The sequence below is a fragment of the Prunus avium genome, chromosome 2, assembly GCF_965620075.1.
Source record: "Prunus avium chromosome 2, drPruAviu1.hap1.1, whole genome shotgun sequence".
In the NCBI taxonomy this organism is placed as follows: Eukaryota; Viridiplantae; Streptophyta; class Magnoliopsida; order Rosales; family Rosaceae; genus Prunus; species Prunus avium.
In genome coordinates, this window is record NC_142285.1 from 42,984,589 (window position 1) to 42,998,671 (window position 14,083).

The window sequence follows — 14,083 nt, forward strand, 5'->3', positions numbered from 1 at the left end:
ATCACACATACAGTGAGATAACAATTTAAAATGACTGAAAATAACTACTAGAGTTTTATTAGTCTTTTCACACTCAAAAGTTATTCTCCATATAAGTGTTTTTTGGCTTCCAAACGAGCCCTTAAACTTTTTGGTTAGCTAGCGTGGTCATGTGATGATACTCAAACCCCACACAAGTCTTTTCTGAATTAAATATATTATACAGTTGACGATTTTGATGGATAATTTTGGTACAGAAGACAACTGAGTTGATCCTAGAAAGAAAAGGTTATATGTTATATCGAACATTAATTTACATAAAATTTCATGACAGGTAACTTATGAGCACCCAAAAGTCGTCCTAGAATCCTATCTGGATGGCAAGAGAATACGCTTGTCTTCCCCCACAAACTGCGAATATTATTTCAAACTTGAGCTACTCAATTTCGTATCCTTGTATTTGTTTGCCCTACATCGTATCCTATTATCAACTTACTTACTATGTAATGTACGTATACCAGTTTGAAACATTAGATCCTATCCTAACGGCTAAACATCTTTTTTTTTTTTTTTTGGTGCAAAGGAGGGCTAACGCCCAAACAAAGAAACAGCAACTATAAGGGAATTAAACGAGGACTAGCCACATTGCTAGTATCAGCAACTTGGCTGGAAAGGCGTATAAATAACAACTAGCATGTATATATGTAGGGCCAGCACCCAAAACTATAGTCAAACTTCTATAAATGACACTTTCCTTCTAGCACTACCCACACATATTCAAACAAACAAAAACGCTTATTGTTCCTATTATTCTAAATCCGACCCAGAAAAGGAAATCAAAGCCTTGGTGATCATCAAGAACCATGACAAGGGGCAACGTAGATTCACGGAGGAAGAGAAACAGATGCTTCCTCTACATCGCTGCCGGGATCATATTGCAAACCATAATCATACTTCTGTTTGTGATTTTCGTCATGCGTATCAAAACTCCCAAAGTCCGTTTAGACTCGGTTGCTGTCGACTCACTCACCGCCAACTCTAGCCCGTCCTCTCCTTCCTTTAAGGTTCAAATCAATGCTTTGGTTACCGTCAAGAACAAAAACTTTGGGCACTACAAGTTCGAGGGCAGCAAGGTCACTTTCTCGTACAAAGGCACTGCAGTCGGCGACGGCACTATTGCCAAGGCTAAAGCCAAAGCTAAAAAGACAAAGAAGATTAACGTGACAGTGTCGTTGAACTCGAACAAGGTTTCAAGCCACTCTCAGTTGAGTAGCGATCTGAGTTCTGGGAATTTGACGTTGACTGCCTACGCCAAGTTGGATGGGAAGGTGCATCTCTTCAAGGTCATCAAGAAGAAGAAGTCTGCTAGCTTGAACTGCACCGTACATGTTGATACTAAAGCCAAAGTTGTCCACGTTTTGACTTGCAAATGAAATCAATATAGTCCTTCTTCTTCTTCTTCTTTTTGTTTTGGGTAATTTTAATTTCATTTTTATGGGTTTAAACTTTAAGGTTTCTTGGTTGTTGTTGAATATTAATTTGTATTTAGAGTATTTCATAGAGGGCAGCGTTTGTTAAGGCTTTATTGTATTGAATTGAAAATCTATCAGATTATTATGTGGTGTAGCCACATTTCCAAGTAACGTTAACATCAAATGGCCCACCGGCAGAGATGTGTGTATGAATTTTGTCGCACTCGCACAGAAAAGGTTATTCCTCAGCCTAAAGCATACGCTACAGGAGCAAAATTCATTTCATTTTTACAATCATAGCCACCCTTAGAGACATATTCAATCAAATGCATACACATATCACAAGATAAAGGAGAGGATAATATATTTTTTTCTTCTAAAATTTCAATGTCTCTTGGTGAAGTAATATTACTGTTTCTGGGTTCCATAGATTCATCTGAATTTGATGGGATATAAAGAGAACAAATTTTGGAGGGGTCAGCAGCCCTACCATTCTCTCTTTAGTTTTGTATGGGCGTAAACCATAATTTTGGAGTGGAAGCAATCAAGTCAAGCTTTCTGCATGGTCCTCCCTCCCCCTACTATACTAGTATTGCCTAGTTTATCAACAAACCCAGATGATGAGTGAGAAATGTGTAACACATTCTATGTGACGGCCCTTTTCTTTTCCCGGGTCGCAAAAATATGATGAAAAAGTTAATGATATGTTATGTCAAACTAGCTGGCCACCATGTTGGCATGTATACCTTTGCTTGCTCATCACCTCAAGCATCTTCGTAAAGCTCCTCCTGCTTCACCCCGAAGCTCCGACTTTAAAATCTGAGCCCAATATACAAATGGACTAGAAACCGATCATCTTTGCCCAAAACTTTCACAAACCCATAAAATTAAAATGCTCTATAGCACTCTCATAAACTCGAAACAAATGGGAAGTTGAATTTTTTTTGAAAAAACCGAGTATAGCCGAGCGGATATACTATTTCTTTTGAAAAAAATTAAAAAAACTGAGTATAGCCGCCCGGCTATACTATTTATTGAAACAAAAAAGGAACCCGCGCCTAGACACCCATGTGTCAAACAGGATAGCCAAACGGCCATACTATTTAAAAAAAAAAAATTAGATAACCGAGTACAGCCGCCTGGCCATACCATTTCTTTTTTCTTTTTTTAACTAAGTATAGGTATAGCTGATCGGTGATACTATTTATTTTAACAAAAAAAAGACCGTCTAGTGCCTAAGCACCTAAGGGCCCACGTGTCAAAACGGTATAGCCGGACGGCTATAAAATTTTTAAAAACAAATTTGAAAAAACCGAGTGTAGCCGGGCGGCTATACTATTTCTTTGAAAAAAATTTGAAAAACTGAGTACAGCCGGCTCCACGTGTCAAAAACAGTATAGCCGAACGGCTATACTATTTTTAAAAAAAAATTGAAGAACCCGTGTATAGCCGTGCGGCTATACGGTTTCTTTTTAAAAAAACTGTTAAAAAATCCAATATACCGCCCGGCTATACTATTTTTAACAACAACAAAATTAGGAAAACCGAATATAGCCGATCGGCTGTCCTATGTCTTTAAAAATAGGACCCACCTAGCGCCTAGGCACCTACGTGTCAAACTAGCTGGCCATCATGTAGGCATTTACACCTTTGCTTGCCATCACCTCAAACATCTTCATAAAGCTCCTCCTGCTTCACCCCAAAGCTCCGACTTTAAAATATGAGCCCAATTTCCAAATGGACTGGACACCTGTTGTTTTTGCCCAAAACTTTCACCAACCCATAAAATTAAAATGTTTTACAGCACTCTCATAAACTCGAAATGAATGGGAAGTTGACATAATTTCCCCTGAAGTTGGAGTTATGACTTGTTCATACTGTCCCTACAGAGATGAAGAATTTGTCGTTGAACTTGTACGGATACAGAAGACCAGAACATGAATTTCTATTTTTCAACCCCCATTTTTCAAACGCGTCGCAAATGAAGCCTTTTCAATTGAAGGAGGCTTAGGCTTGGGCTATCTTAGCCGCCTTTGGGATTTTAATTTTTAACCAACCCTTCTCTCATCACCTTTTCTGTCATAAGTCGCGTAAATTTCCTACTTGTGCCCTTTGCGGTTCTGTTTGTGGGTGTCAAACTCCCTATCAACGCACCTAAATATAATAATACTTGGAACAGCTATGGTGACAATTAATAATAAACAAAAATTATAGAGTTAAAAAAAATAAAAAAAATTTATACATCCAGTGCAATTTGATTAGGCCGTGACTGGCATTTTCGTGTGATTATATCCTCATTAATAGAAGGTTCTGCAACTATTATGACAAGTATAATTTAGGTTGAAAAGTATTTACGGTACACGTCGCCATCAAAATATGCCTGAAAAGTCAAAGTTCAAAGTTCAAAGCCGGCTTCTTTGTTTGGGACAAGAAAAATACAAAAAACAAGACTTTGCTGAAAACTTTGTCAAAATAAGTGCATTCTCAATCCTCCTCCTAACCATTTCGAAAGATCTACTATTCTGATCTTAGCATATATCTATATCTATAAATACTTGCCCAATCAAACCTCAAACCCACCCAAAAAAAACTTTGTGAAGCTAGAAGTTGAAAGAAATTAAAATGGCAGCTGAGAAAGAAGCAACATCACCGTACCCTTTGGTCCCGGCAAACGGCTACATCCGGAGAGATCAAGAATCTGCAGTGACAGCAGACCCCGCAGAGCTCAAAAGAAAGAAGCGCATGAGGTGCCTCTTTTACGTTACTGTCTTTGCCGTGTTCCAAGTCATAGTCATAACAGTCTTTGCACTCACTGTTATGAAAATCAAAAGTCCAAAATTCCGAGTTCGATCGGCCTCCTTCAGTGACTTTGAGGTTGGCAACGGCACCAGCCCTTCATTTAACTTGGACATGGACGTCAAGTTTGGGGTGAAGAACACCAACTTTGGACACTTCAAATACGAAGATGGCATCGTCGAATTTGAGTACAGAGGCACCAGAATTGGGCAGGTGAATGTGTACGAGGCCAGAGCCAGAGCTCGATCGACCAGAAAGGTGGCGGACTCATTGGAGCTCACTTCAAATGGCTTGTCTGCCAACTCTCAGTCTCAGTTGGCAAGTGATATTAGCTCTGGGATTATTCCAATTACCTCCGCGTCTAAATTGGATGGGAAGATACATCTGATGAAGGTGATCAAGAAGAAGAAGTCTGCTCACATGAATTGCACCATGGAAATTGTTCTTGCAACGCAGTCGGTCCAAAATATTGTCTGCAAGTGATCATAATATTAATCTGTGTATAATATTTTATTTTATATTTTTTAAATGCCTATTCTTGTTATTATATTTATTTTGTGAGCTACGGACATCTTGTTTCTACATATTGTATGAGGATGTAGTCTCTAATTAATGTGCCTGTGCAAAATTCTATTGAATATTGAATTGGATATAATGTTTGGGGTCTAATAATCTTGGGGTCCATTAAGGGTTTGGGCTGTCATGGTATAACCCATGAACACGAACACGAACACGAATACAAATACGAATACAGACATGCTTTTGATACGCTGGGGCGTTTGCTGATGATTGGGACAGATCCAATGAACTGGAGAGCTGCAAAGGAAATCTAATTCCAATCTTAATGTTTCCGAAGAATGTTGTTTTGCACTGGAGCTCACTTCAAATGGCTTGTTTGCCAACTCTCGGTTGGCAAGTGATATTAGCTCCGGGATTATTTTGAATTCTGGTTTGAGATCCCCCATTAAAAGATGACTGCAGGTGAGATCTCTAACATTAGATGTCAAGTTTTGGGAACCTACAATTGTGGACTTATTTCGCAACTTGGGTAATGCTTATTGTAACTCTGTATGGGAAGGGAACGAACGCTTCTACTTGAGAATGAAAGGTAAGAATTTATTTATATATTCTGAAAGAAAGAAAAAGTTATTGTTGATTTCCACATTGAAGTTTACGGGTGGAAGCTTAAAAGAAATGTAATCGAGGATGTTCTTTTATGGGTTTCAATTTCAAAACAAGGCCCCGAGGAGTATTGCCGCGGGGCTGTACTTTTTTTAATATAGGGCCATTTTAATACAATGTTTAAGCCCATTTTACTAAACCTAACCCGTTAGGTTAGATGCCTCCTTCCTCTCGCTGTTTCGACTTCATCTCTCTCTCTCGGTCTTTCTTCATAACAAGCAGCGCCTCAGTGCCACCTTAAGCGTCGCCGTCTCCTGCGCGCTTCAACCGGTCGATGCCTCAACTGCAAAACGCCAGCCCAGACCCGTCCAGGCAGCCTAGGCGGGTGCCAGGCGGCGTAGGCGGGGGCCAGGCGGCGTAGGCGGGGGCCAGGCGGCGTAGGCGGGCGCCAGGCGGCTGAGGCGGGGGCCAGGCGGCATAGGCGGGCGCTAGGCGGCCTAGGCGGGGGTTAGGCATGCGCTAGGCGGCCTAGGCGGCGCCCAACTCCCTGGCGGCTACTCCTTACAATCAGGATGAAATCGCAGCGGCGCCCAACTCTCTTTTTCTTCTTATTCCTTTATAGGATCCTATAAATGCTATTGCTGAATGCATTCCTAGCAGTCTTCATTCTGGTTCAGGGGCGAAAATTAAGAGGTTATCAACTAAACAACATGGCATGCCCAGGCCAACCTGGGTCCATGCAGGACATACGACTGGTGCAAAAGAAGATTATACTTAAAGTTTCATCCTATAGATTCTTCAGGGTCAATCTCAAAGTTCTCTGACGAGAGATTCTCTACAAAAGAGAAAAATGGAAAAGAAAGAGAAGTGCGGTTTGACTTACACCCAATGCAATCTGTGTTTTTGGGGTCTGATCGTAGATACAATAGATACTGGCTTTTCTTGGGCCCTTGTAATGCATATGACCCTGGACATAGAAGGGTTTATTTCGAATCTTCAGAAGATGGTCACTGGGAGGTGATTGATACAGAAGAGGTATTATGCTGAACTTTTGTTATACGATCAATGTGATTGTAGTACATATTGCTTGACCTTGTATAAGTTAATATTTACTTGCTTTTTCTTAAACCAAATGCAGGCTCTGTGTGCTTTGTTGTCAGTTTTGGATGACAGGGGTAAACGAGAGGCTCTTCTTATTGAATCCCTAGAAAAACGAATAGCGTTTCTGTGCCAAGCGATGTCAAGTAGAATGGTAAATAGTGATAGAATTGACAACTTGGCGCAATCAGATCAATCTGAGCTGGATAGTGTTCGAGAAGACACTTATTCACCAGTATCTGATGTAGACAACAACTTATCTGGAATTGCAAATGATTCTCTGCCTTCATCTGGTGTTGTGGTTCTTGAAGTTAGAAAGAAAGGAGAACAACAGAAACAGAAATGGACCCGAATCCAAGCATTTGATTCATGGTTGTGGAATTTCTTTTACCTATATCTTAATGCTGTCAAACATGGTAAACGATCCTATTTGGATTTAGCTGCAATGCATGCAATTGAGGTAACCCATCATTTGGATTTAGCTTTGCATTTTCTGATATTTGTTTGTTATAGTAATGAAGATGTCCTCCAGTTAAAAAGATTTCAAGCTACACATATCTTTGATAGATTGGAGGAGAATAGGACTTCAGTTGAGGATCAACCTAGGAATGAATTTAAGTGGTCATGGTTTGGATAATTAGAATGTGACTTGGAGATTTATGTGCAATCAAATCCGATAGCTTTTATATAATTTAAAAAAAAAAAGAAGAGAAAAGCCAAAAGAGGAATTTAGCATGCGTTACTGGGAAGGGATTGATGAAAATGCATACTGCTGTGAATGGAGCAGAATGGTTGATTAGCATCCACCTGCCCTATCTGATTAGTTATGGCCTCTGGTAGCTAACACTAAATAGTGGGATTATTTTAGTTGGATTTTGGGGCCTGAATCTTTTGATTGTCTGATGCTTAAAACAGGTTTTCTAGGTTATATATCGAAGACATTTCTATTCGCCCCAAAATTTTTAATGTTTTTCCATGCTATATTGATCTCCACCTCCCTCTGCGTTGTGCAGCCAGTCATGCCAGAAGATGCTTTGTTGGGTGCTTGGAAAAAAATTTGCTCATAAGCTATGGGTGAAACGACTAAGACATACCTCATCTTTGGCTGAGCTTTTGCAGGTTTTCTATTTTCCTCATTTCACACTATCAATTTTTTGTTTATTTTCTAGTCGGAACCATCAGTTTCTTTATTGTTTACCCGTGCAGGTTCTTGGTGATTTTGTTGGTGCCATCAACGAGGACCGATTATATGAATGCAGTATAATGCAAGGTTCTTGTTTTCCACTTAATTTCAACAATGTTTTCCTCGCTCAAAAAGGTCACTAGGGCTTCAATTTCAAAACAAGGCCCCAACGAGTATAGCCGCTGGGCTTTACTTTTCTGTTTCAAGCGTATGGCTGCGCGGCTGTACTCTATAAATATAAAATATCTTAGCCGTATAGCCGAGCGGGTATATCCTATAAATAGAATTTTGGCAGTATAGCCGATCGGCTTTACCATTCAACAATAGAATATTTTAAATGTATAGCCAGAATATCTTAGCCATAGAGACGCACGACTATACCCTATAAATATAATTTTGACAGTGTAGCCGGCTATACCCTTTAATAGCATAATCTTGATTTCTCTTTTTTGATTACTTTATTTAGTAGTTATATTTTAATTATTATTTACCTAGTGAATAATTAGTGTTTAAATATTTGATTAAATAAAAATAATTTTAAAAAATAATTACCATTTATTAAGTAATATAATTTAAGAAGTTAATTAAAACTATGCAGTATAATTCAAGTGGTTTATTTTTCCCACTACTATGAGGTTGCCCCATTAAATGGAACGTGTCCAGTCATTTGTAAGATAATATCATCTGAATGGTGCAAACTGCATTATATATAAATACTTTGACAGTAAATATTATTTTAATATTCAATGAGATTCAAGTAGCCGTAATTATTATGGTGGTTTATAAGTTTAACATTTTCGAACCTTGATGTTATCCGACTTTTATTTTTGTATTTTCTGTAACCTTGATATAAAAAATAAATAAATAAATAAATAAATAAAATTGCTAAAAAAAGTTTACTTTTTTAATATAGGGCCATTTTAATGAGAAATCTGGTGTACCCACCAATAGGAATAAGACACATGTAATAATTTATTTTTAGCCTTTTAACTATTTCTTCCGTTAGCATTCTTCCGTTAGCCTTTTAACTCTGTCTCTCCATTAGGCTTTTGCTTTCTTCCCATTTTTTATTTCTCAATTCTCTCTTTTGTTCTCCAAATTTATCGAACTCCCCCTTGTTAAAATTCAAAGCACAGTCTGAACAAAAGAGAGAATTGAGGAAGATTGGGGTCGAAATGGTGGGTTTTTTATATGGGTTTTGAGGAAGCTGAGGAGGTGGGTGTGGTTAGAAGTTGGGGAGAGCGTGAGGGTTGGGTGAGGAGTTGATGGGATTTTGGGTGCGGTTGGAAGTGTTGGGTTTGGGATTGGAGAGAGCACTGGTTTTGGATTCTTAGGGTTTGCTCCAATAGTGGTATGGTTATTGGTCTTCTCATTTTCTTATATGTGTGTGTATTTAGCCCAGTTATGTTTTTGTGTTTTGTTGATTTTCTGTACTTGTTATGTTGATTTGGCTTCAGGGGAAAGTGAAACAAATTGTTGGGTCTACCCTTTCGGATTCCAAGGAGAATGGGTATGCTCTTGTTCATTTGAGTAAAGGTGCAACCATTGAAGCTTTGCATGTGCCTATCCTAGTGGGTCTATGGTTGCCTTCTTGTTCTTGTAGATTCTATTGCTGTGTTCGAATTTTTCATTCAATTTTTTATTCAAATGATTGGAAGTAGTCTTCTAGTAATTATCCCTTTAATAATTTATGCAAAGTGCTTCTTTGGATTGTTCTCTTAGTTTCGATCAAATGCAACTGGCTCTGGTGCAAATACAATTTAAGTTTACTAAGTGGTTGGAAATGAGTGTGGATTTTTTTAAAAAGAAAATGAAACTTAGCATCAGTATGCTTCGAAGGATTGACATCAAATAAATGCTAACTTCTGCAAAAATATAAGCTTCCCGGTATTATTGCACAAAATAAGATTGTCCAGCAAGTTGAGTGCCTTGGGAGTGTGCCTGTTTCACTTTAATCTCTGTAGTTGATGATATCTTTAAAACTTACAGTATGTATTCCAACAATGGGCAAATGGACCTTGAAAGGCTCAAAGACCTTGTTTCTGTTCTTCACCAATCTTTTAGGGCTAAACAGACTTATTTATTTACTTGATTCTTGACCAATTTTTATATGGCTTCTTAATGTGCATTTACTTTAATCCGCAGGAAGGCAAATATGCAATTGGATTTTTTTCTTGATCGTTGCTTTTGGTGTTTTCTTCATCACTTCCGAGATCAATCACAACATTATTCAACGAAAGAAATAATTTTGGTGAGATGATAATGGATAACTATAGGAAGAAATAATTTTCGTAGCATATAACACAAAAATAAATTTAAAAAATCAATAAATTGAGTAGATTAGAAGGTAATATAACATATTAATGATAATAACTATAGGAAGCAGTAAAAAGAAAGAAAATATTTATCCAAACAAAGCTGCACAGACCACTGATATATGATATTTTTATTCTACTGTGCAAATATGTTGTAATAGTAATTTAAAATGTAAAGAAACACTTGTACCAGAAACAAAAAATTAAAAAACGATGCTGGCCAGCAAAGCCAATATAATAATCCAATGAGCCAACACTCATGAAATAGTAACGCAAAAGTAACCTAGAGCAAAGCCAATATAAAAATATATATGTATACTACATGTTCACTCAAAAGTAACTCAAACCACAATATAATAATCCAATAAAACCAAAACTCATGAAACAATCTCGAAAACTTAAAAAGTAAAGGCATGTGGGAGTAGGGTGCAGGTCATCACCTTTTTCTTTTTTTTTTTGATGAAATGGGGGGAAAAAAACCCCAAAGAACAACTAAACTTTATCAATGGGAATCTGAGGGGCCCCTATCAAGTCATCACCGAGTACATCAATAGCCCACATGGGGGTATTTTCAAAAAAGCAAATGCCCAAGTCAAGATTGTAGCTCCATCTTGCAAGACAGTCAGCAAGATAATTCTTCTCTCTGTAGACATGTTGAATCTGATAGTTCTCAAGCTGCCTTAGGAGAGTACCGCAGCTATGCAGCAGGCCAGCCAGAGGATGAAAGCGGTAAGCCACAGTTTGCTGGATTAGCTGGACACTAAGTGCAGAGTCCATTTCAATGATGAGCATGTTGACACCTTTATCCAAAGCCATTTTGAGACCAAAAAATAGACCCCATAATTCAGCTTCAAGAACTTGACCAATTCCCAAATTCACAGCAAAACCCCTAATCCAATTTCCAGATGAGTCGCGGAGGACACCTCCAGCTCCAATATTACCAGATGCAGGTTTACAAGAACCATCCACGTTCAATTTGAAGATACCAGTATTAGGAGGTTCCCACGTCAAAAAAATCTGCACTTTTTCTCCGGCTGTAGTATCACCGCAGGATGCCTTATCCCAGTCAGAGAGGGCTAATAAGATAACATGCCTTGGGTTGAGGGGCGTCACCTCCTCAGCAGTAAAAATAGATTGGTTTCTCCATTTCCATAGATACCAACAGATGAAAACAAATATAGAGCACCAAGAGGTACTGCTAGACCAACTAGCCTTGGAGAGGATATTATTCTTTAACCAAGGATGGAAGTCAGTATAGAAGAAATTAGCTTGCTGGCGGGGGGGTAAAAAATAACTCCAGACCTCCCTGGCTTTAGGACAGTCTCTAAGAATGTGGAGAGTAGTTTCATGGGGCCAATCACAAATAGAGCAGGAAGGATCAGTAGATAAATTCCTTCTAACTCTCTGATCATTGGTTAAGATTTTATCGTAGAAGACAAGCCAGAGGAAAATAATCAACTTGGGGGGGAGATTCTCCTGCCACAGAACCTTCCAAAACGGATCATTCCAAGAAGAATCTCCAAAGAGTAGTTGATAGGCAGATTTAACAGTGTACACTCCATTAGCAGTATGTTTCCAAATCCGTGAGTCTTGCAGGTTGCTATTAAAACCAGCAGGAAAACTAATAATCTTCTGCACTACCCATTCAGGAACAACATTTCTCAGCCTCTCAATATCCCACCAGCCATGCCTAAAGAAGCTTGACACATGGCAATCAAGGTCCAGCACATCCCCAATCTGCTCATATTGGGCCAGAGGTAAATCAGATAGCCATTTGTCTAGCCAGAATTTCACTTTATCCCCCATACCAATTCTCCAAGTCATCCCCTGCTTAAGCAGCTTGGAGCCATGAAGAATACCTTTCCAGGTGGAAGAATAGTCATGCCTGGCATCCAAAGAGTTATCCAGGATAGAGTGGCCTTTCAGATATTATCATCATAGATTTTAGCCCATAAACCCTTATCTTGAGCATGTAATCTCCACCCAATTTTACCCAACAAAGCTTGGTTCATTAAGGTTGTTTTCTTCAGGCCTAAACCACCTTTACATTTAGGTCTGCATACCAAGTCCCATTGGCATAGGTGGATCTTACTCTTTCTAGCGCTACCTCCCCAGAAGAAGTTGCGGTTAACACGATCAAGCTCATCACAAGTGCTAATAGGCAATTTAGCAGTTTGCATTGCATAAATGGGGATTGAAGCGGTCACAGCTTGGATAAGGGTGGCCCGACCAGCCATAGATAAGCACTTGCTTTTCCAACCAGCTAGCCTGCTGTGAACCTTATCCACGAGACTATAGTACGTAGCCTTGTTCACACGGTGATGTAAAAGAGGCATGCCTAAATATTTACCCAAGTTCACAGTCAGGGGAGAGCCACATATATCACTTAATTCCTTAGCAAGCTCCTTGCAGGTGTTAGGGGAGCAAAAGATAGCAGACTTAGTAAAGTTGATAGTTTGCCCCGAAGCTTTACAGAATAAATCCAAACAACTCTTCATGATCCTTGCTTGCCTAGGGCTAGCCTCCGCGAAGAGCACCAAGTCATCTGCAAAAAATAGGTGGGAGACACAAGGACCAGATTGAGAAGATCTAACTGGCTTCCACTGCTTCTTGCAAACAGAGTCTGCAATAATGTGTGACAGGTGTGGATAGAGTAGCAAAAAACGTACAGCAGGCTGGTGATCTGACGGCAAAAGGGTTATTGTCAGAGAAAATTTGTATCTTTAGGGTTTTGTTTGAAAAACTGAAAATTGATAAATTGAAAGGCTAATAGAGATAAAATTTACTACAATTTTAAGGCTAAAAATAAATTATTACACGTGTCTTATTTCGATTGGCGGGTACACCAACCAGCTGGTGTACCGGGTACCTACAAAAATTTCTCCATTTTAATAAAATGTTATTGGTGAAGAAGGAACAGCACAGCAAAGCAAGAAATGCAATTCTTCGGGGGAACGGAGATCAGCCCGTCGCTGCCGGCGTCAACGATGGCTTCTTATGAGATTTTGTAATACAGGGTTCAACTGTATATTCCCTGTCTGGATATGGTTATACTATATCCTTACCTTTGTAAGGTTTTCATGCAAACGAAAATAGTTTTTGAATCCCAGAGTAATGTTTCCTTGTAGGTGTGAGCTATTCAATACAACGCTCGACCAATATGTAAGGAGCATTTCGTAGAAATCCAGAGATTGTTGTAGGCCTTCAATGAGTCTCTTCCAAAAGAGAACGTTCATAGTTCCCTTAACGAGTTCTCAGATGTCTTGTGTGTCGCAAAACGATGTTTGATCATTGTAGGAGTTGTAGAACTGGATGATACTGTTGGTAGGCGATGAAACATTAAATCTTTATTAAATTTGTTTATATATTTAACCATACATAATATATTGTATGGTCATGCGGTCCCCATAGTTTAATGAGTGTACTGCACGAAATATCATAATCAATCACTGCTAAAATTGCGGTCTCTTTGCAATGCATAACCCATTTTGTTTACCAACCAACCATTTGGGAAGGTATCTTCTTTGGAACAATAGTGAAAACTTTTCTATTTTTTGGATCAAATTAGTGAAAACTTTTCTAGCCTGTTGTTTTTAAACATGAAAAGACATTTTACCAAATGGAGAGGACACGTCAAAGATAAAGAAGACTAAGGGAGAAAAACTCTCTTATCGGGCGCCTCGAAAAAGAAGACCAGTATTTAATTTTGAATTCTTCATTGTAAATTAGATTGATTTAGGGCCCGTATGATGACTCTTTCAATTTTTTTTTATTTTTATTTTTTTTCGTGCTAGAGCATTGAGGAAAATGAAAGTGAGAATAGAAGTGAGAATGAGAGTGGAGATGAGATTGAGAGAAATGATATGGGAGGGAGGAGTAACAAAAGTGAAAACAAAAACTAAAAGGTGAAATCTATTTGAAATTATTTTCAAATTTGTTACTCTCCCTCCCATGCTCCCCTCTCATCCTCTCTCTCAATCTCATCCTCACTCTCATTTTTCTCTATACTCTAGCATAAAAAATGAAAACTAAAAACCAAAATTGAAATGGTTATCAAATGGGATTGTTAGTATTTTTTTTAATAGAAAAAAAAGAGAGAGAGAGAGAGAGAGAGAGAG

The 14,083-nt window shown here is 38.6% G+C and overlaps 2 protein-coding genes across 2 annotated transcripts; both read left to right on the forward strand.

Annotated features, from left to right (window-relative positions):
- The first annotated feature begins 672 nt into the window (after window positions 1–672).
- LOC110767774 (uncharacterized) lies at window positions 673–1,622 on the forward strand. Its single transcript, XM_021971419.2, has one exon. The coding sequence runs from the start codon at window positions 843–845 to the stop codon at window positions 1,410–1,412; it is 570 nt and encodes a 189-aa protein (XP_021827111.1). The 5' UTR covers window positions 673–842; the 3' UTR covers window positions 1,413–1,622.
- A 2,424-nt stretch (window positions 1,623–4,046) lies between these two features.
- On the forward strand, window positions 4,047–4,904 carry LOC110767781 (late embryogenesis abundant protein At1g64065-like). Its single transcript, XM_021971432.2, has one exon. It carries the CDS (start codon window positions 4,074–4,076, stop codon window positions 4,728–4,730), a length of 657 nt encoding a protein of 218 aa, XP_021827124.1. The 5' UTR covers window positions 4,047–4,073; the 3' UTR covers window positions 4,731–4,904.
- Window positions 4,905–14,083: the final 9,179 nt, after the last annotated feature.

Excerpts from the sequence above, each read along its gene's own strand:
- LOC110767781 (XM_021971432.2), top strand. The coding sequence starts at position 4,074 with ATGGCAGCTGAGAAAGAAGCAACATCACCGTACCCTTTGGTCCCGGCA.
- LOC110767774 (XM_021971419.2), top strand. The coding sequence starts at position 843 with ATGACAAGGGGCAACGTAGATTCACGGAGGAAGAGAAACAGATGCTTC.